This window comes from Leucoraja erinacea, chromosome 3 (assembly GCF_028641065.1).
Source record: "Leucoraja erinacea ecotype New England chromosome 3, Leri_hhj_1, whole genome shotgun sequence".
Classification (NCBI taxonomy): Eukaryota; Metazoa; Chordata; class Chondrichthyes; order Rajiformes; family Rajidae; genus Leucoraja; species Leucoraja erinaceus.
The window spans coordinates 41,047,836-41,070,892 of NC_073379.1; the positions used below are offsets into that span (position 1 = coordinate 41,047,836).

At 41.7% G+C, this 23,057-nt stretch overlaps 1 protein-coding gene across 1 annotated transcript; it reads right to left on the reverse strand.

The window, feature by feature from the left end:
• Window positions 1-672: 672 nt before the first annotated feature.
• On the reverse strand, window positions 673-21,891 carry fxn (frataxin). The gene is made up of 5 exons (XM_055632503.1): window positions 21,568-21,891; window positions 11,651-11,736; window positions 8,204-8,324; window positions 4,946-5,043; window positions 673-1,519 (listed from the first exon to the last, which is right to left on the reverse strand). Exons 1-5 carry the CDS (start codon window positions 21,694-21,696, stop codon window positions 1,372-1,374), a joined length of 582 nt encoding a protein of 193 aa, XP_055488478.1. The 5' UTR covers window positions 21,697-21,891; the 3' UTR covers window positions 673-1,371.
• Window positions 21,892-23,057: the final 1,166 nt, after the last annotated feature.

The following is a 23,057-nucleotide window of genomic DNA, read 5'->3' on the forward strand; positions in this document are numbered from 1 at the left end:
CTATTATGTCCACCAACCTTTCCCACACCACCTTCCATACGAACTTCTAGCCTCTCACGTGCCTCTGTCCTGCACGAGATCCTACCTCCCTGCCAATCTAGTTTAATCTCTCCCGTGTAGCATTAGCAAACCTTCCCGCTAGCATGCTTCCCGCTAGTCAGTCTGAAGAAGGGTTTCGGCCTGAAACGTCGCCTATTTCCTTCGCTCCATAGATGCTGCTGCACCCGCTGAGTTTCTCCAGCATTTTTGTGTACCTTCGAGTCAAAGACAGAGTTGTTACTGTGGGAAGCAGAAAGGGTTGAGGAGGGAACTGATGGTGAGACTTGGTTGAAGCTGGCATAAATGTTGTTTCTTTTCTTCTTTACTCCTTTTGCCTCACTACTTCCAAACACCACATCTAAAGACCCCCTGATGAAAACTGTTTTGTTGCTCTTAGTATAAACATCATTAGATTATAAATAAATTGTTTTTGGTGAGTGAAAAGAAACTAAAGCATTACCCTACCTTTCAAACAATAGGCAACTTTGGAAGCATTACCAACCAGCGTTGAAGACAAGGCATCTTATCAACCAGGACAACGAGGGCAAGTTCAGCAATATGGGGAACAAAGTGATTATTTTCTGATATACATGATTGGGAACTATGATTTCGCAAGAAAATAAATGTTATAAATTGTTTTGTTTGATGTTTTAATCAATTCACTTCCCTATATTAAAATGGAGCTGGGAATAGGCCAACAAAGCTCTAGCCTTGATTCTCAATCCTGCTTTCCCATCACATGCAGGAACCCAGAGTGGGACATTTACCTGTTTTGTAATGAAATAAAATAATCATTTTTTAAATTATAAATCATAACATAAATGCAGATCCCAATATATTAAAAAAATCAGATTTTGAAATGTTAAATTGGAATTCTATTCTGTGGCACAACACAATTTTTGAAATTTGTCATAATAAACAAAGCAAATGAGCCAACGGCCCAGTATTATTTTCCAATAGATTACAATTTTATGGTTAATCTAAATTTAGAAAAAAAAGCCAACTCATCTTAGAAAATATACATTAGATGGCATGTATTGCAATTCAGAATTAATCTGGAAATAAAAATAAACTTTTTTAAACCCCAAACTGAGACAACAAAATACATTCCTTACATATATTAATTGTGATTGAAGAGTCTCCAGTCACTTGATGATAAGCAGGTCGCCACTGAAAACAGGTGTAGTAATTTAGGATTAGATTAATTGAATGCAATATCCATAGCATTCCAGTGCCCATCAAAAGAACAAGGTTCCATACATAATAATTGTTACAACATTTATCTTCTGTAAAATATTTCTTCGGAAGCGTTTCCTACAGCATCCAGCTGGGTCACACGTACATCTGAGCAGCGACTGCAAGTAAATCCACTTTCGTCTTGAACAACATGGAGAACTCTTTTGTGAGCAGTTCATGTAAACTAATTCCATCGTGAGAATAGATCCAATTCTTTCCTGTCCAATCGTATCGTTTAGGGCCACTGTAGAGAAATATACAGCAAAAAAAAAATCCTGATGAAAACAGTGGGACATTTTTAACCTTGCAACATGGAATTCTAACAGCAGAATTTCTTTTAGATGAAAGATCCAAAACTTTTATAATCCTGTCATGGGCAGAAGCAGGAATTAAGTGCAAGGGGCCACAGATGAGGGCCCAAAGGAAGGGTTCTTACCAATGTTATCTGGAGACTACTGCAAAGGAGCCATTGTGAGTAATGAAGGAGTAGAGTAGAAAGGTCAATAGTTGACATCTAACTCCAACCGAGCCATAATCTGTTCAAATTGAAGCAATTTTCTACAACTTACTGTGATGTGCTACCACGGAGTTCATTGCCAGACTCCAGATGTGATAGGATGGATCCCCTACACCATCATTGTGAAATTAATATTATGTTACTGACTTGATGATGCTAGGATTACCTGCCTGTCTACAGCCTAGTCAATGTTAAGCTGCTATCATTAAAATGAAGGCCCAGGGAAGAAAGAACCGCGAAAGGCCTTTCCAGTTTCAACCTTTCATGCACCATCCCAGGTGATAAATGATGGCTTCGAGCCAAACGGATTAAGAAAAATGTTGATAAAACCATCTTAATAGATCGAAAAGAAAAACTGCTACAAACTTGCTATTATAATGATCACAGGACTAGAGTTTAAAACGATTACTAAAAGAAACACATGAAAACCAAAGCTTTTCAGTGTATCTCAATCCACATGACAATAATAACCCTAAACTTAAACCAAATTTGGGTAATAGAAATTAACCCTTGCAGAATTTTCAAATCACTATCTAAAATTTTGATAATTTGTTTTAATATCCACAACTGCTAATAATATCCCCCCCTCACATAATTCAAGTGAAAAACAGTGTTTCTTGATGCATGCGTGGATGACTTGGGTTTACATTACAGAACTTTGAGATCGGTGGTGGAATAATAATCAGGCATATAATATGAGGTGCACTTCCAGTTGATAAAGGAATCACACGTCCTGCATCACATTTGGCTGAACGACTTGAAGTAACGTGGCAACATGTCAAAAGCCAGGAAATGGTATCCTTTCCAGCATCTGCAGTTCCTTCTTAAACATTTTGTCTACTCCACTGCAAAATCTCCTCAAGTTATGCCTACTTTGAAGAAGTTCTCCTCCTCCCTCCGAAGACAGATTAACAACCTCCTCCTTCCTTTCTTCTACCCGTCGCCCCCCCCCACCCTACATCAGTCTGAAGAAGGGTTTCGGCCCGAAACGTTGCCTATTTCCTTCGCTCCATAAATGCTGCCATCCAGCACTTTTGTCTACCTTCAATTTTGCCAGCATCTGCAGTACCTTCTTAAACAGATGGTATCCTACCACTAGGTGGCAGAACTAGTGAAGCACAACTACTGGTAGGCAATCAATCTGATGCCTTGTTAAGACGGAGGGCCTTCTTGGGTACGCGGTGAATTTTACTTCCTGATAAAATTGCTAGCAAAAGGAAATGGTAGGCAGGTAACCCAATGGGAAAAGGGGAAGCATCCTATTACCTCTATTATTAAGACTCTAGCTTTGCAACGTGTTCAACTGTGGAAGCATATGTCCAGCTTTCATCCAGACATTCCTCCTTTCCACCACCCCAAATTCCAAGGCAGGTCTCACTGGATATGCTTTCTTGTGGAATCCTCTCACTCTCAAAATGTACATTATGTCAGAATGGGTATAAATTGATTAATTCAGTTTGCTTATTTCAGTCTAAATGTCCTCTAAAACGAGATAGACCATAAGCTCCGGACATCTTAAAGGATGTTCTTTTAGGAAGGAGATGAGGAAGAATTTCTTTAGTCAGAGGGTGGTGAATCTGTGGAATTCTTTGCCAGATGGCTGTGGAGGAAAGGTTGGTGGATATATTTGAGGTAGAGATAGATTCTTGATTAGTATGTGTGTCAGAGGTTATGGGGAAAAGGCAAGAGAACGGGGTTAGGAGAGAGAGATAGATCAGTCATAATTGAATGGAGTAGGCTTGATGGGCCAAATAGCCTAATTCTACTCCTATCGCTTATGATCGCTGTACGTCTAATTAGCCTCAAAATTTGTTTTCTTCACTGTGAAGTAAAGGGGTCAAAAAGTATGAAACGAATGCATTTCGTTGTCTCTGTACTGTACACTGACAATGACAATAAATTGAATCATTTCATTTCATTTCAAAAGAAGTTGAAGTCAAGGATAAAATAACAGGAGTGTTGATAGTTGGCAAGGATAGTTGGCAGAAATTAATCGTTTTCTATAAGCATAGCAACAATTATCAACAAAGTACCAAGTCTTACAAGGACCAACATGGGAGAAATACTCATGAATGGTTTTCAACCCAAAATATCAACTGATTTTTTTCTTCACTGATGCTGCCTGACTTTTTCTGTTTCTATTTCAGATTTCTTGCATCAGCAATTTTTGTGATTTTCAGCAACAGGCGGAAGAAGGAAGCAAGGTCAAGGTTCTATGCCAGTGCCCAATGAAGAAGGGAACTTTACCAAAGTTAATGATAAAACAAGGAAGTCGTTGAATGAGATAAAATAGAAAAAATTACGTGAATTACTATATTCCAGATGAGTGGATTTATAGTTTCTCAGAAGGACACAAAGCGCTGGAGTAACTCAGCAGGTCAGGCAGCATCTTTGGAGAACATGGATAGGTCATGTTTCAGGTTGAGACCCTTCCTCAGATTTCAGTACCAGAATTGATGGTGCTTTAAATATATATTAATGATGTAGACTGTTGTACAAGGCAAAATCTGTAAATGTGTATAGGACCCACAAAGTTGAAAGTGCATCAAATTGTAACAGACTTTAGAAGTATATTGACAGGTGGAACGGGAGGACATAGCAGAAAAATTAAATGTAAAAATAATCTAGGACGATAATATACTTGGGAGACTATCTCCTCATTGAAGAGAAGAGTAGGTTTGGAGGTTTGATAGATTTTTGAAGTGAATATTTTCCAACATCTCAAGAGTTGATAGCTGGAAAGCACAGTCTATCATATTTGGCAAAAGTGTTAGAAATGATAAGAAGAAAAACCCTTTCATTCATGTGGTTATGATTTTAAATACATTGTCTGAAAAGTCAGGTATCAAAAGTAATTCAAAGGAGGAATTGGATAAATACTTTATGGAGAAAGAATTACAGGAATGAAAGGAGCGAGCAAGGGAGTAGGCCAAACAGGATTACTTCTAAGAGCCATAGACGACTCAATAGGCTAAATGTCCTCCTACTTTACTAAGCTGGTCATAATTCTAGACTGTGAAACGGGCTGGTCAATTGAAGTGCAGCAAAAGGGAAGTAAATATAAAATTAATCTTCTCAAGTTTGTTTGTTAAATATCAATGTTATACTGAGTGCACATTCAATATGAAGCTTCGTTCTTCTTTCACTATGTACCTGACAGGAGACGATAGCCAGATCTGTCGGTTTGGAGTCTGTTTATTAATCACGTAAGTCCCCAAGGTTTCACCCAACTTTATTGTCAGCACACCATTCTATAAAAAGGATAAAAATAAATCCATCAGAATATTTTAGAAATAGTCTTACACGTGTTGTGGCTATACAGTGACCCAAGACCACAGATAGTCTTTGAATTGGTTTGGACAGACAGGGAACAATCACACTCAAGTTAATAGATTTAACTCTTTTATTTTAAAAGACAAACATTTATTCCTCATTTTTATTTCAATACTAAAAAGTATACTATATTTCTGCAATTTTAATTTTAATTAAACTTTTCCTCAGTAAGTAATTTAATGATGGGGGGGGTTTGTTGACATTGAGTTGGTTACAGTTCAGTTTAGTTTATTGTCACGTGTACCGAGGTACAGTGAAAAAGCTTTTGGGTGCTAAGAAGTCAGCGGAAAGACAATACATGATTGCAATCTAGCCATTCGCAGTGTAACAGATACACGATAAGGGAATAATGTTTAGTGCAAGATAAAGCCAGTAAAGATAGTCCGAGGGTCCCCAATGAGGTAGATGGTAGTTCAGGACTGCTCTCTGGTTGTGGTAGGATGGTTCAGATGCCTGATAACAGCTGGGAAGAAACCGTCCCTGAATCTGGAGGTGTGCATTTTCACACCTATATCTTTTGCCCGATGGAAGAGGGGAGAAGAGGGAGTATCCAGGGTGCAACGTCAAAGATTATGCTGTAGGCCTTGCCGAAGCAGCATGAGGTATAAATGGAGTCAATGGAGTATAATGAGATTGGTTTGTGTGATGGTCTGGGCTGCGTCGCGTCCACAATTTGCTGCAATTTCTTGTGGTCTTGGATGGAGCTGTTCCCAAACCAGGCTGTGATGCATCCCGATAAAATTCTTTCTACGGCGCATCTGAAAACTATACGGTAAATCTTTTTTCAGTGAAATCTATTCACAATTGTTGACACTATATCACCATCCAAAAGACTCAGCCAAAATCACAATACAGAGTTAACCTAAATTTAGACCTGCATACCGCAAAAATGTTAGCCCCTAGGCAGAGATTTCCAGCAAAGTTTTGAAAGCTACCTCAAGATCCAACGCAAGACTCATTCCTGTGCTTTTTAAGTCAGATGAGCATCTGTTAAAATTGGAGTTTCACAAGATAATATCAATTTTAATACATCCACATTACCTATCAACGTTGCAAATTTCTTTGTGGCCTAACTTTAGCAGAAAGCAATTGACATTATATCGCAAATTTCACCCAATACAAAAATAAATGTTCCACGTGACCTAATCTGAACATTTCACCTGCATCATGGCATCTTACAACGATGAAGGCCATTTGACAGTTTTAAATGTTGATGAAAGTTTCTATTGTTACCACCCATTCATGATGTAAATGACAGTCTTCCATTCTTGGATAAGCATTTTTTTCCCCCCTCATCTCCCCTCAGGTTTTCCACTAATTAATAAAATCCGTCCCCTGGTTATAAAGGATGTATGTAGGCCCTTCCTGTTCACTCGGTCGAAGCATTTGACTGGTGTGAATTGTGTGATTGATAGTGTTGTGTAATACAGCAAGGAAACACACCCTTCTGCCCAACTTGTCCATGCAGAACATGTCTACCTGAGCTCCCTAATTTGCCTGCATTTGGTCAACAGCCCTTCAAATCATTCCTAAGCACATACCTGCCAAAATGCTAAAATTGCTAAATGCTAAAATTGTACCCACCTCTACCACCTCATTCCACATACCCACCATCCTCTGTGTGAACATATTGTCTCTCAGATCCCTTTTAATCTTCCTCTCACCTTGAATCTAAGCCCTCTCGTTTCCCCAGGGAAAAGGACTGCAACCCTTCTTATCTATGCCCCTCATGATTTCATATACCTCTATGTCTCTAAGATTCCAGTAAAAAAAAGGCGCAGCTTCTCCGGTCTCCCCTTATAACTCGAGCCATCCGGTCCCGATAACATCCTTATGAACCCTTTCCAGATTAATTACATCCTTCCTCCAGCTATGTAACCAGAACTACACATTATATTCCAAGTTTGTGTTCTGCAATGTCTTGTACAGTTGCAATATGTTGTCTCAACTCTTGTACTCATTGCCCCATCGACAAAGACAAGCATCTCCTTCACCCTCCTGTCAACCTGTGTCACCACTTTCATGGAATTGTGTATTTGTACCCATGGATCTCCCTGTTCTATAAACACTTCCCTGGGCCCTGCCATTTACTGTCCAAACGTTACATTTGTTTAACTTTTCAAAATACAACACTTCACACTTTTCCAAGTTAAATTCCATCTGCCATTCCTTTGCCCACTTTCCCAGTTGATCTATATCTTAACCTTTTTCACCATTCCTACACCATCAATTTTGGTTTCATCTGCAAATTTACTAATAATACCAACTATAATCTCCTCCAAATCTCATCAAATAGATGACAATCAATTTAGCACCAACCCCTGTAGTACACTGTAAGTCACAGGCCTCCAATCTGGAAAACAATCCTCTAGAGTCTTCCTTTTACCCCTACAACCAAATCACTTTTGCATCTAATTGGCTAGCTCACCTTGGAATCGATGCGATCTAACCTTATGGACCAGCCTACCATGTGAGACTTGTTAAAGTCTATGTGAACAACATCTACTGCACTGTCCTCACTAATGTCACCTCTTGTAAAAGCTCAATATTGTGAGACACAAAGCCATGCTGACCATCCCTAATCAGTCTTAGTCTTTTCAAAATCTGGTAGATCCAGTCTCTCAAAGTCTCCATCAGGAACATTCCCACCACTGATATTAGGTTCATAGGTCTGTAGTTCCCTGGAACACCCTTGCAGCCCTGATGTGTAACATACAGCAGGGCTCGGTTATTTCTACTACACTTCTTTTGAACTTATTTATCTGAAAAGATGTTTAGTCAATGCTTGTTAAATTGTGGCAAGCAACAAATTTTGCTTTATTCAATTTATCTTCTTATTTTGATTTGCTTTTTTAAATTAGGCCTTGTCGACATTGGGAAATACTTCTTTGACTGAAATTATACAGTATAAAATTTAGCATTTATATCCACCATGAAAGATTCTGACTAAGGTTTCACTACTGAAACATTGGTCGCACATGCTTAATTTTTGAATTCCCAATCTATCCCTCTAAAATGACCACAGAATACCAAGATCATGTAAATACAAAGGACCAAATACAGGCAAACAAGCTTTACCACAAGTGTTATGTCATAGTCTTTTGGAACAAAAGGCTGATTTGCAAGATCTTCAAAGAAATCATATAAAAGTTCCAGTGTTTCCTCTGCAAGCTTTTCATAAGCGGTCTCTTCCAATAAGCTGTGAAGAAGAAGAATAGTGTCAGTCCTTCAGCTTGCGGCAATGTTTTCTGTCATTTCCAGGCACCATATTAACTCTTGAACTGCCTCCAATACAAATATATTGCTTCATAAACAGGGAGAGCAAAACGCTATGTGTGGGCTCACCTATTTATACTGTAGCAAAATGTTCCCACCTTTATATTCCACCCCCTTTGTAATAATGGTAAACGATCCATTGGCTTTCCGGATTCCTATTATACCTGCTTGCTAACTTTCTATATTTCATAGACTAGGACATCCAGATCTCTCTTTACTGAAGTATTCTCTTCAGTTAAACAATATTGTACTTTTCTGTTCTTCCTACCAAAGACCATAACTTCATATTTCCTCTGGTTACAGTTACTGTGCCAACTATTTGCCCACTTCTTGAGTCTTTCTTTATCCATGTGTAGATTATTTGTGCTTTCACAATTTACTTCCCTACCTATTTGTGTGTTAACAGCAAACTTGTGATTAATATACCTTGTGAATAGTTGACGTTCCAGTACGGATTCCACTAGTTACAGCCTTTCAACTTGAAAATGACCGATTTATCCTGAATTGTTTCTATTTTCTGTTGGTTAGCAAATCAAGTTAACATAAATATCCTGATGCCTTGGACTCATACTTTGAACAGACTGTGATTGGGATATGGACAGGGCAATAGACAATAGGTGCAGGAGTAGGCCATTCGGCCCTTCGAGCCAGCACCGCCATTCAATGTGATCATGGCTGATCATCCCCAATCAGTACCTTGTTCCTGCCTTCTCCCCATATTCCCTGACTCCGCTATTTTTAAGAGCCCTATCTAGCTCTCTCTTGAAAGCATCCAGAGAACCCGCCTCCACCGCCCTCTGAGGCAGAGGGCCTAAGAGAAGGGAACCTTGAAGAGAGTTTGGCTGGTAAACAATTTAAGGGCCTATCCCACTTGGGCTTCATTTGCGCGTCATTTACGAGATCATTTACGTGTCACGCATGGCGTGCATTACGCGCGCATGGTGGGAGGCAGTGACGCGTGGTCGTGCGAGGCGCCCCAGGACTTTGCTATTCAAAAAATCTTTGCGCGCCACCTGCATGACACGCAAATGACGCCCAAGTGGGACAGGCCCTTTACAGGGATGAGAGAACAGGAAGTAGATCTGAGACAAGATTGAGGGAGATTAGAAATGTTAACTTAATAGCTGACAAAAGAATTGTGATAGCTTTGCATTGTCTCAAGCCAAACAAACCCTCTACATTTAACAATCCAAATCAGAAATATAACAATGCATGGTAAGTCATTTAATTTATTGAAGCTTTGCTTCCAAATATCCCAGAACAACAATGTTTTTGCAAATACAACACCAATACAGTTTAATTTATTAGATCGATAACTAAACGCAAACCTTGAACCAGGCAAGTCATTAACTAAATATACTTCTGGCATTTACAGCACACAAACACATAGAAGGTACACAAATATAATATGTAAAGAATGCGCACACACTCATATGAACATGCATTTTCACATACAGTGTCCCCCATAATGTTTGGGACAAAGACCCATCATTTATTTATTTGCCTCTGTACTCCACAATTTGAGATTTGTAATGGAAAAAAAATCACATGTGTTAAAGTGCACATTGTCAGATTTTAATAAGGGCCATTTTTATACACTTTGGTTTCACCATGTAGAAATTACAGCAGTGTTTATACATAGTCCTCCCATTTCAGGGCACCATAATGCTTTGGACACAGCAATGACATGTAAATGAAAGTAATCATGTTTAGTATTTTGTTGTATATCCGTTGCATGCAATGAGTGCTTGAAGTCTGCGATTCATGGACATCACCAGTTGCTGGGTGTCTTCTCTGGTTATGCCAGGCCTGTATTGCAGCCATCTTTAGCTTATGCTTGTTTTGGTGGGCTTGTCCCCTTCAGTTTTCTCTTCAGCATATAAAAGACATGCTCGATTGGGTTCAGATTGGGTGATTGACTTGGCCACTCAAGAAATAACAATTTTTGAGCTTTGAAAAACTCCTTTGTTGCTTCAGCAGTATGTTTGGGATCATTGTCTTGCTGTAGAATGATCCGCCGGCCAATGTGTTTTGAGGCATTTGTTTGAACGAGAAGACAGAATGTGTCTGAACACTTCAGAATTCATTATGCTACTACCATCAGCAGTTGTATTATCAATGAAGATAAGTGAGCCAGTACCTTCAGCAGCCATACATGCCCAGGCCATAACACCCTCACCACCGTGTTTCACAGATGAGGTGGTATGCGCTTTGGATCTAGGGCAGTTCCTTCTCTCCTCCGTACTATGCTCTTGCCATCACTCTGATATAAGTTAATCTTCGCCTCATCTGTCCACAAGACCTTTTTCCAGAACTGTGGTTGCTCTTTTAAGTACTTCTTGGCAAACTGTAACCCGGCCATCCTATTTTTGCAGGTAACCAGTGGTTTGCATCTTAGTGTAGCCTCTGTATTTCTGTTCATGAAGTCTTCTGCGGACAGTGGTCATTGACAAATCCACACTTGACTCCTGAAGAGTGTTTCTGATCTGTCGGACAGGTGTTTGAGAGATTTGCCTTTATTATAGATAATTCTTCTGTCATCAGCTGTGGGGGTCTTCCTTGGCCTGCCAGTCCCTTTGCAATTAGTAAGCTCACCAGTGCTCTCTTTCTTCTAAATGATGTTTCAAACAGTTGATTTTGGTAAGCCTAAGGTTTGACTGATGTCTCTATCAGTTTTACTCTTGGTTCTCAGTCTCATAATGGCTTATTTGACTCTCATTGGCATAACTTTGGTCCTCATGTTGATAAACAGCAAAATATGTTTCCAAAGGTGATGGAAAGTCTGGAGGAAGACTAGGTGCTGAGAGTTCTCTTATACCTGCATGAAGGAGGCAATTAAACACACCTGAGCAATACAAACATTTGTGAAGCCATGTGTCCCAAACATTATGGTGCCCTGAAATGGGGGGCTCTGTATAAACACCATTGTAATTTCTACATGGTGAAACCAAAATGTATAAAAATGGCCTTTAATAAAATCTGACAATGTGCACTTTAACCACATGTGATTTTTTTAATTACAAATCTCAAATTGTGGATTTGAGGTAAATAAATAAATGATGGATTTTTGTCCCAAATATTATGGAGGGCACTGTATACAGGATACTAATGTACAGTCACAAGCACTGCATGCACAGACAACAAACATGCATGCAGTGAGGACAGACTACTCCCATTATATGCACACATTACATGCAAATACCACGAGCATGCACCAAATACACAAAGCATTTTGTTACACCAGGATACCTTGTATTTTCTATTCTTCTTGGAATCGAGGAATGAATTTCTTTTCTTTGGAGTATTAAATATCTTTCTGAATGGAAATGTAGAAACTGTAGAACATAACATGAGAAAATATGAGAATGAACAAAGATTAATTATTATTCTTAAAGTAAAATTCTTTCAATTGATAAATTTAGTAAAAGTTTATTCATTATGAAAAAAGAATTTCAGATGATCATTATGAAGAATTCAGTTTATAGTACTCACCATCCGTTCTAACATTCAATACAATGATTAGTGTTCAATCTTGCAAATTTCAATGCAAGGAACAAAGTATTTCAAAAAGCATTCGAATTCAGGACTAATCAAAGTCTGAAAGACTAATATACCACTCGTAAACACCAGAACTCTGCTGTATGTGACATATGTATATAAAAATGATAGGCAAAAACATAGATAGTTAATATGTTTTCAGATGGTAAAGCTGCAGGTTGAAGAAGGCTGTCAAAGGATCTACAGAATATACAATGCTCTCCATAATGTTTTGGACAAAGACCCATCATTTATTTATTTGGTAGACAAAAGTGCTGGAGAAACTCAACGGGTGTGGCAGCATCTATGGAGCGAAGGAAATAGGCCACGTTTCGGGCCAAAACTCTTTCTTCAGACAGATGCACGGGGGGGGGAGAAGAAAGGAAGAGGAGGAGCCAGAGGGCTGAGGGAGAGCTGGGAAGGGGAGGAGACATCAGGGGCTACCGGAAATTGGAGAAGTCAATGGTCAAACCATTGGGGTGCAGACTGCCCAAGCAGAATATGAGGTGCTGCTCCTCCAATTTCCAGTGGATGCTCACTCTGGCCATGGAGGAGGCCCAGACAGGATTCAGAATGGGAGGGAAAGTGCTGAGCCACAGGGAGATCAGGTTGGTTAATGCGGAACGAGCGGAGGTGTTCGGTGAAACGATCGCCAGGCCTACGCTTGGTCTCACCGATGTAGATCCGCTGACATCTAGAGCAGCGGATGCAATAGATGAGGTGGGAGGAGGTGCAGGTGAACCTCTGTCGCACCTGGAACGACTGCTTGGGTCCTTGAATGGAGTAGAGGGGGGAAGTAAAGCGACAAATGTAGCATGCGAGCTCCCGATGTTACCGTCTACAGTGCCTGCAGCTGGAGCCTCCGAAGTCGGGTCGCAGCCGCGCGCCATCTCAGCTCCTCCCGCTCCGAAGTCGTCCAGCTCCGCGATGGCAGGTGTGGTGTAGACGGAGGAATTGGGAGTAGGGGATGGAGTTCTTACAGGAAGCAGGGTGGGAAGATGTGTAGTCTAGATAGCCATGGGAAATGGATTTATTTGCCTTTGTACTCCACAATTTGAGATTTGTATTAGAAAAAAAATCACATGTGGTTAAAGTGCACATTTTAATAAAGGCCATTTTTACACATCATTTCTTCACCATGAAGAAATTACAGCAGTGTTTATACATTGTCCCCCCAATTCAGGGCACCATAACGTTTGGGTCACAGCAATGTCATGTAGATCAAAGTAGTCATGTGTAGTATTTTGTTGCATATCCTTTGCATGCAATGACTGCTTGAAGTCTGCGATTCATAGACATGACCAGTTGCTGGGTGTCTTCTCTGCCAGGCCTGTATTGCAAGCATCTTTAGCTTATGCTTGTTTTGGGTGCTGGTTCCCTTCAGTTTTCTCTTCAGCTTATAAAAGACATGCTCAATTGGGTTCAAATCGAGTGATTGACTTGGCCACTCAATAAATTAACATTTTTTATCTTTGAAAAACTCATTTGTTGCTTTAGCAGTATGTTTGGGATCATTGTCTTGCTGCCAAATGAACCGCCAGCCAATGAGTTTTGAGACATTTGTTTGAACTTGAGCAGAGAGGGTGTATCTATACATTTCAGAATTCATTATGCTACTACCATCAGCGGTTGTATCATCAATGAAGATAAGTGAGCCAGTACCGTCAGCAGTCATACATGCCCAGGCCATAACACCCCCACCACCGTGTTTCACAGATGAGGTGGTATGCTTTGGATCTTGGGCAGTTCCTTCTCTCCTCCATACTTTGCTCTTGCCATCACTCTAATACAAGTTACTCTTCATCTCATCTGTCCACAAGACCTTTTTCCAGAACTGTGGTTGCTCTTTTAAGTACTTCTTGGCAAACTGTAACCCGGCCATCCTATTTTTGCAGGTAACCAGTGGTTTACATCTTGCAGTGTAGCCTGTTTTCTGCTCACGACGTGTTCTGGGGACAATGGTCATTGACAAATCCACACCTGACTCCTGAAGAGTGTTTCTGATCTGTCGGACGGGTGTTTGGGTTTTTTTCTTTATTATAGAGAGAATTCTTCTGTCATCAGCTGTGGAGATCTTCCTTGGCCTGCCAGTCCCTTTGCGATTAGTAAGCTCACCAGGGCTCTATTTCTTCTTAATTATGTCCAAACAGTCAATTTTGGTAAGCTTAAGGTTTGGTTGATGTCTCTAACAGGTTTATTCTTGTTTCTCAGTCTCATAACGTCTTCTTTGACTTTCATTGGCACAACTTTGGTCCTCGTTGATAAACAGCAATAAAATTTCCAAAGGTGATGGAAAGATTGGAGGAATGACTTGGTACTGAGCGCTCTCATATACCTGCATTAACGAGGCAATTAAACACACCTGAGCAATTACAATCGCCTGTGAAGCCAAACATCATGGTGCCCTGAAATGGGGGGGGGGGGGGGGGGGGGGGAGACGATGTATAAACACAGCTGTAATTTCTACATGGTGAAACCAAAATATATAAAAATACCCTTTAATAAAATCTGGCAATGTACACTTTAACCACATGTGATTTTTTCTATTACATATTGCAAATTGTGGAGTACAGAGGCAAACATTATGGAGGGGACTCTAGATCGATTGCAGATGCACAGAATTTGCAGATGGAGGTTAATATAAGCAAAATTGAGGTGTTGCATGTTAGGAAGTTGAATATTAGGGCCAAGATCCTTAACTGCTTTAATGTATGGAAGGTTCCTGGTCCATAGCCCCTTTAAAGTGGCAATACAAGTAGATAGAATGGTAAAGGTATATTGGTTGACTGGCTTCATTGGGCAGCACAGAGTCGGGTAGTCACATTGCAGCTTTATAAACCGTAGGTTAGATTGTTTTTTAGAGGATTTTATGTTTCCAGTCACCCTATTACAAGAATAATGTGGAGGCTTTGGAGAAGGTTTAGCTGTTTGCTGTCTGGATTAAACAATATTAGCTACGATGAGGGAATGGATAAACTTTCTCTGGAACATCAGAGGATAAGGGGAGACATGACAGAAGTTTACAAAATGATGAAAGGCATAGACAAGAATAGACAGTTAGAAACTTTTTCCTAGGGTGGAAATGTTAAATACCAGAGAGCATAGCTTTAAGGTAAGAGGGGGAAAGTTTAAAGGAGATATGCAGGGAAAGTTTTTTACACAGAGAATGGTGGGTGCCTGGAACACTCTGCCAGTGTGGCAGGGGCAGATACGACAGTTGTGTTTAAGAATCTTTTAGATAGGCATATGAATACGTAGGCATTGGAGAGATGAATGCATCACATGCAGACAGTGATTAGTTTAATTTGGTATCATGTTTCGCAGACATTGTGAACTGAAGAGCCTGTTCTTGTGCCTCCACCACCCCTGTTCTATTTTAACCCCAGGCAATATTTAAGCTCAATCTTCAATCACCCATGAGTATGCCGATCCCATTTAGGACAACAAATCTGAGTTGCACAGAATTACAAAGACCACACAGCTGAGGATCAGCCCAACCTCAAACCAGTCAACTGTGGTGTTTATTTTCCATTCCAACTGACTCCCATTGATACTTATTTAATTATCAGCTGTAATACTATTCCTAACTAATGCATGTGCTTATCTAGAATCTTCTTAAATGCATCTGTAATGTACACCTCAACCTCTCCTTATGAAAACAGCATCCATATTCTTTGGGTAATGGAGTTTCTTTTGAAAGAAGAGCTGAAGATTAGAGAGCGAGAGGATGTTACAGAGAGATATATAGGGATAAGTTACTAAGTAATTTAAGATCATTAACATAAATGGGAGCAGGTATATGTGTTTGGCCCTTTGAGTTTACTCTCTATTCATCAAGAACATGCTTATTTCTGTTTAAGAAGGAACTGCAGATGCTGGAAAATCAAAGGAAGACAAAAATGCTGGAGAAACTCAGCGGGTGAGGCAGCATCTATGGAGCAAAGGAAATAGGCAACATTTCGGGTCTGAAGAATGGTTTCGGCCCGAAACGTTGCCCATTTCCTTCGCTTCGTAGATGCTGCCTCACCCACTGAGTTTCTCCATGCTTATTTCTCTAATTCAATACTATTTTCCTGGACTATCCACATATCCTTTGATTTCCTCAAAATTTCCCAAGAACAGAGAGTCCCTTGATCCCAAGAGACTGCCTAAGAAGAAAAGCCAGAAATCCTAGTTTTGAATAAACTCAATGACTGAGCCTCCTCAGCCCTATAGGGTAGAGAATTCCAAAGATTCTCCTCCCTCTGCATGAAGAAATGTATTCTTATCTATCATGAAAGTTCTACTTATTAAAAGACTGTGCCCTTGGTTATAGAGACATGTCAGGCAAAGCCTCCTCCCTACATCAAACCTGTCAAATTCATTATTATCCATTCCTGTGGTAGTGCAAACGAAGATAAGGCAGCCAACCAGTATATTATCTTGGACAAATTGTCTACAAAACTCGATGTCTAGGTTTATTGATAATGGCCATTAGACTAATTTACCTGAAACATTAACTGATTCTGATTTCACACTAGTGCTTGACTGCTGAGAAAATCATCCCTTCTCATAATTCATCCAAGTTAAAATTATGGAGCAGTAAATAGGTGCAATGTCACTGCATGACAGATCTTGTGTGTGCATCATGTACAAGAACCTTGAATAAAGCAGACATACCTTCTGAATCTCTGTGTGTTCTCTTTGAATTACACTCTGCATTCTACACGTTTTGCCAAGATTCCATTAATCGAGCATGCCTGGGTCATTTGTGATGTGCGAGCAGTAAATTTTCTAGATTATCCAATGTTCTTCCTATTAATACTCCACCACACTTTCAATTTAGTCTTACTTAAGCTGTTGCACAGTGGAATAATAAATATTCCAGTGCACCTGGGTGTGTGGGAGCTGAGGCGCCAGTGAGTCAGAAAGGAACATAGAAACTGGGTATGAATGAACTGCAGATGCTGGTTTAAACTGAAAATAGACACAAAATACTGGAATAATTCAGCAGGAGCCTGGGTGAATCAGAAGGCTAGGCGGTAAACATCACCTAGTGAGCCGGATGCCAAAATATTGCCATTTCCGAATAGTCAGATAGTGAATTATCAGGACTCAGAGGTATAAACATTAGGTATTGTCATAGATGAAAACTTTTGATTCAGTGCACAGCAGTAAGAGTTCATCAAAAAAATTGAGAAACATTTCAGTCTCTCCTACGTTTAAGAAGGAACTGCAGATGCTGGAAAATCGAAGGTATACTAAAAATGCTGGAGAAACTCAGCATCTATGGAGCGAAGAAGGGTTTCGGCCCAAATCGTTGCTCATTTCCTCCACTCCATAGATGCTGCTTCACCCGCTGAGTTTCTCCAGCATTTTTGTCTACCTTCAGTCTCTCCTACTTTTTGTTACGCCCACATGTTTGTGGAAGCAATAACATACAGTTGCAACATATTCGCATTGTGCAAGAGTCACACTTGAAAGATAAAAAATTGTTATGAAATATGTTGTTGTTTTGTAATTGGGGGGCCTCAAAGAGTGCTTTACTTATCTGATTGCAGTGGTTCAACATGTAAAAAAAGAAACATTAGCTGTTAAGTAGCACCCTCTAGTGGAATGAAATAACTCCGTCTATGCGAAGATTCAAGTGATACTATTGTTACAAGGGAACACAGATTGAAGATAATTTGCAAAGTAATCAGCGGGGGAGATAACAATTTCTCCCAGAGTGTGTTGCAATGCTATGGGAGGCGCTGCCTTAAAGCGTGGTGAAAAAAGATTCAATAAGAATTTTCAACAGTGAACTGTACACAAAGGTACACAAAAAAGCTGGAGAAACTCAGCGGATGCGGCAGCATCTATGGAGCGAAGGAAATAATTTCCTTCGCTCCATAGATGCTGCTGCACCCGCTGAGTTTCTCCAGCTTTTTTGTGTACCTTCGATTTTCCAGCATCTGCAGTTCCTTCTTAAGCATTTAAATCAACGTGTGTGGTGGGATTAACTAGGGGTTGGAACTAACTGAAAGCTACTTTAAACAGGAGGTGCAGGCACATTAGACTACAAATGGGTTCCCTTTGTGATATTTTGATGATGCCAACTACTTGATCTCTGACATAATCAGCTTCTGTGGTTCTCTTCACAGAACATCATGATTTTCATATCATCATAATCATGATGTATTCAAGAGAGTTAGATATAGCTCTTAGGGCTAACAGAATCAAGGGATATTAGGAGAAAGCAGGAACGGGATACTGCTTTTGGATGATTAGCCATGATCATATTGAATGGCGATGCTGGCTCGAAGGGCCGAATTACTTACTCCTGCACCTATTTTCTATGTTTCTGTTTCCCCAAGAGCTTTGAAGCTAGATTTCTAACTGCTAATTTAAAAAGTGGCAATTACTTTCACAAGGAGTTTGAATTTTAACAAAAATCTCAAGACAAAAATCAGAGCTCAAAGTCAGACACAGCCAGGTGTCAAGATCAGTTTTTTTTTATTTTCAGCATTGGCATACATTCAGGGTATAATCAAATGATTAATAAAGAGTTAATTTAACCAGTGCCAAGTTTATATTGGCTATTTTCCATGGATTAAACCATCTAATTCACACAAACATGCTCACACACAAAAGGACAATGAATTAAAGGAGGAAATGCCAAGGAATGAACATTAAATTGATCGATAAGATGGGTTTGTTGAACTCTCACATTTGATTGAAAAGTTTGTGATTCAAGTGCCATTACAGAATCTCGTGCAAATTCAAACTGACAGTCCAGTTCAGAACCAAGTGAGTACTGTACCACAGGAGATGATGGTGTTAAACAGAATCCCTGTTTGCTTTCTCACTTGGATAAAAGGATCGCATACCAAATACTTTAAAAATTAGACACAAAGTGCTAGAGTAACTCAGCAGATCAGGCAGCACCTCTGGAGAACATGGATAGGTGATGTTTCCGGTCAGGACCCTTCTTCAGACGGATTGTGGTAAGCGAGAGAAAGCTGGAAAGCTGGACAAATCCTGACGAGTGTTGGGTGGATACAGGTGAGGAGGCAGGTGAGCAGGGGGGGGGGGGGGGGGGGGGGGGGGGGGGGGGGGGGGGGGGGGGGGGGGGGGGGTGGGGGCATATGGTTGACCAGAGGCCAGAGATGAAAGAAAAGGAGTGAGATAAGGATGTAAGTGGAGGAGGGGGAGGGGAGAGATGGATGCGATCTCAGGATGAAAATATTAACTACTAGAGTGCATAGCTTTAAGGTGAGAGAGGCAACGTTTAAAGGAGATGTGTGGGGCAAGTATTTTTACACAGTTTAAGAATAAGGGGTAGGCCATTTAGGATTGAGTTGAGGAAAATCTTTTTCACCCGGAGTTGTGAATCTGTGAAATTCACTGCCACGGCAGTGAAGGCCAATTCACTGGATGTTTTCAAGAGAGTTAGATATAACTCTTGGGGCTAACGGAATCAAGTGATATGGGGAGAAAGCAGGAACGGGGTACTGATTTTGGATGATCAGCCATGATCATATTGAATAGCAGTGCTGGCTCGAAGGGCCGAATGGCGTACTCCTGCACCTATTTTCTATGTTTTTATGTATGCCACTCTAGGCTAACCAATAGCAGTGGAGAATGTGGTGAGAGGGCTGGTCCGGGAGAAATGTCAATTATCCAGCGAGCTGGATCACAAGGCCCAAGAGGACAAGAGGGCAAAGAGGGCAGGCATTGGGACAGAGAGGGCGGGCATTGCATGGTCAGCAAGTCACTAAAGGGAAGGTGCCATCAAAGGACATCTAAATAGTGTGCAGGATTGTGTAGGAAGGAACTGCAGATGCTGTTTAAATCGAAGACGGACACAAAGTGCTGGAATTACTCAGCAGGTCAGGCAGCATCTCTGGAGATAAGGAATGTGTGACATGTGTTTCAGGTTGAGACCCTTCTTCAGTGAGAATCAGGAGAGGGAAACGAGAGATATAGACAGTGATAGTGAGATACAGAACATATGAATATTCAAAAAAGCGATGATGATCTAGGAATTGTTGGCTATGGGCTAGGTGATGACGACATACAATAGGGTGATTTCACTAAAGGTCACTGGAGCGTAGATCCGCACCCACGTGACCAAAATTCTCAAGTGGAGGACACTCGAGGGTTCGGTACATGTTAGTGGATGGGAAAAAACGCATTTTCCCACCCGTTAAAAACATAGAAAACGGCGAGGTTGTGAGCTGCAATTTACTGTGCCAGTCGGGGTGACCGTGGGGCACAGCTACCTAGATTTACAGGAAAAAAAAAAGATAGCAAGTAAGGTAAATTCAAGAGGGAACTGAAGGTGCCAAACCGGCGGAAATGAACAGCCGACATTTGCCGTGGATATTTACAGGTCCAAAATATCGGGAATTATCGCGTTTGCTCGCTGAATTTATCAAAAGTAAGGCATTATTAACTTACTTTTGATAAATTCAGCGAGCAAACGCGATAATTCCCGATATTTTGGACCTGTAAATATCCACGGCAAATGTCGGCTGTTCATTTCCGCCGGATTGGCACCTTCAGTTCCCTCTTGAATTTACCTTACTTGCTATCTTTTTTTTTCCTGTAAATCTAGGTAGCTGTGCCTCACGGTCACCCCGACATGCACAGTAAATTGCAGCTCACAACCTCGCCGTTTTCTATGTTTTTAACGGGTGGGAAAATGCGTTTTTTCCCATCCACTAACATGTACCGAACCCTCGAGTGTCCTCCACTTGAGAATTTTGGTCACGTGGGTGCGGATCTACGCTCCAGTGACCTTTAGTGAAATCACCCTATATACAACTCACCAGGACGATAGTGAAACTAGTACAACGACTAAGGAGGGACAGGGACAGGGAGAGAGAGAGGATTAAAGGGTTACATGAAGTTAGAGAAATCAATATTCATACCGTAGACACAAAATGCTGGAGTAACTCAGCGGGACAGGCAACATCTCTGGAGAGAAGGAATGGGTGACGTTTCGGGTCTTCATACCGCTGGGATGTAAGCAGCCCAAGCGAAATATGAGGTGCTGCTCCTCCAATTTGCGTTTGGCCTCACTCTGCAGGATTAGCTTAGATGGATGAGGCGTCGCATGAATCAAGAGGAATCATAGGGGGGGGACCCAATGGAAATGCAAGGTAGCAGGAACAAGACGGGGGATCGAGGCAGGTGAGGAGGAGGGGGTCTGTCTGCCTGTCTGTCAGGACAATAAATGACGGCCGTGACAGCCAGCGGGCACTGCCTGACGTACTGATGCAGTAAAGTTATGTCACAACAGTGTAGGGACGAACTGCAAATGCTGCTTATACATCGAAGAGAAAATGCTGGAGTAACTCAGCGGGACGACAGACCAGGGGAGGGAGGGAGAGAGGGAGGGAGTGGGAGGGAGGGGAGAGAGGGATGGAGGGATAAAAAGGGAGAGGGAGGGAGGAGAGAGAGGAGGGAGAGGGAGGGGGAGGGAGGAGAGAGGGGAGGGAGGGATAAAGAGAGAGAGGGAGGAGGGAGGGAGAGAGTGGGAGGATAAAGAGGGAGGGAGTGGGAGGGAGGGATAAAGAGGGAGAGGGAGGGAGAGAGTGGGAGGGAGGGGAGCGAGGGATGGAGGGATAAAGAGGGAGAGGGATAAAGAGGGATGGGAGACTCACCGTGGGTGAGCGTGTGTCTGCGTGTGTCAGTCCCCTGACGCTCGCTGTCCGCGGGGAGTGGGCAAGCCGCTGGATGAGCGGGCACCAGCAGAGCCGGCTGCGGTTCAGAAGGCGCGCCATGGATCCCATGGGCTGCGGGCCGCCTCTGCCTCTGTCTCTGTCCCTGGCGCGGGGCGGGGCGGGGCGGGGCGCGCGGCCCAACCAAAGATACTAGAATCTTTCGGCCCAACGGTCGGGTCGGGTCGGGTCGCGAGACAAAACCCGCGCGGCGACGGCCAGGGGTCGAGCGGACCGATCGGATCGGACGTGCGCATGCGCATAGGGAATGCAGGCACGCTGCGGATGATCCTGCGCGTGCGCAGAAGGGGCGCCGCCCGGTGTGGTGGGTGTGCGCATGCGCGGGGTGCGGCGCGTGTGCGCACGGTGCCAGACATCGCCTCCACCTCCGTCCACTCAACTACCTTCCTCCGGCCCCAACCCCCATCGGTGCAGTGTTCATCAAAGATACTAGAAGAGCTCCTCTAGTATCTTTGGTGTTCATCATCTCCCCTGACCTCCCCCTTTCCGATACCGAACGGTCTGTCCTCAGCAGATACAATAGACAATAGGGAGGTTGCACGAAAGGTCACTGGGTCATAGGGCTCGACGCACGGAGCCGCTATATCCAACTGGAAGACATCCGTCACTTCCGGTATATGTTATTAATGTTAGAAACGCATACTTTCCTACCTGTTAAAAACAGCCAAAATGTTGAATTTATGCGCTGAAAAAAATTTGTGGAAGTCAGGGTAAGTGTGAGAGACATGTACCCAACTTTAGAATTCCAAACGTGAAGCGAAATGAAGGTATAGAGAAGCGAGAACTGAAGGGACTACAGCAGCTAAAGTGCTTGGTAAACATTGAAAATATTGGGAATTATCGCGTTTGCTCACTGCATTTCATCAAGTAAGGCATTATTTGTGTTTTTTCTTGATTCCTTGGTATCTAAAAATTCTCAGAAGTGATAAATCTGGCTGTAAAATTTTCGTCAGATGCGTTTTAATTTTGTATGTAAAAACCCACGGGAACCATGGGCGATTAAAAAAATTACAGCCAGATTTATCACTTCTGAAACATTTTAGATGCCAGTTGAACAAAAGGGACTATGAAGGCATGAGAGGAGCTGGCCAAGGTAAACTGGAAAGGGATCCCAGCAGGAATGACGGTGAAACAGCAATGGCAGGAATTTCTGGGCATAATCCGGAAGATGCAGGATCATTTCATTCCAGAAAGGAAGAAAGATTCTAAAGGGAGTAGGAGGCAACCGTGGCTGACGAGAAGTTAGGGATAGAATAAAACTAAAAGAAAAGATGTATAACACAGCAAAGAGTAGCCGGAAGCCTTACCCTCAACAACTTTTCCTTTGACTCCTTCCATTTCCTCCAAATCCAAGGCGTGGCTATGGACACGCGCATGGGCGTGTAGGATACGTCGAACAATCCATGTTTGAG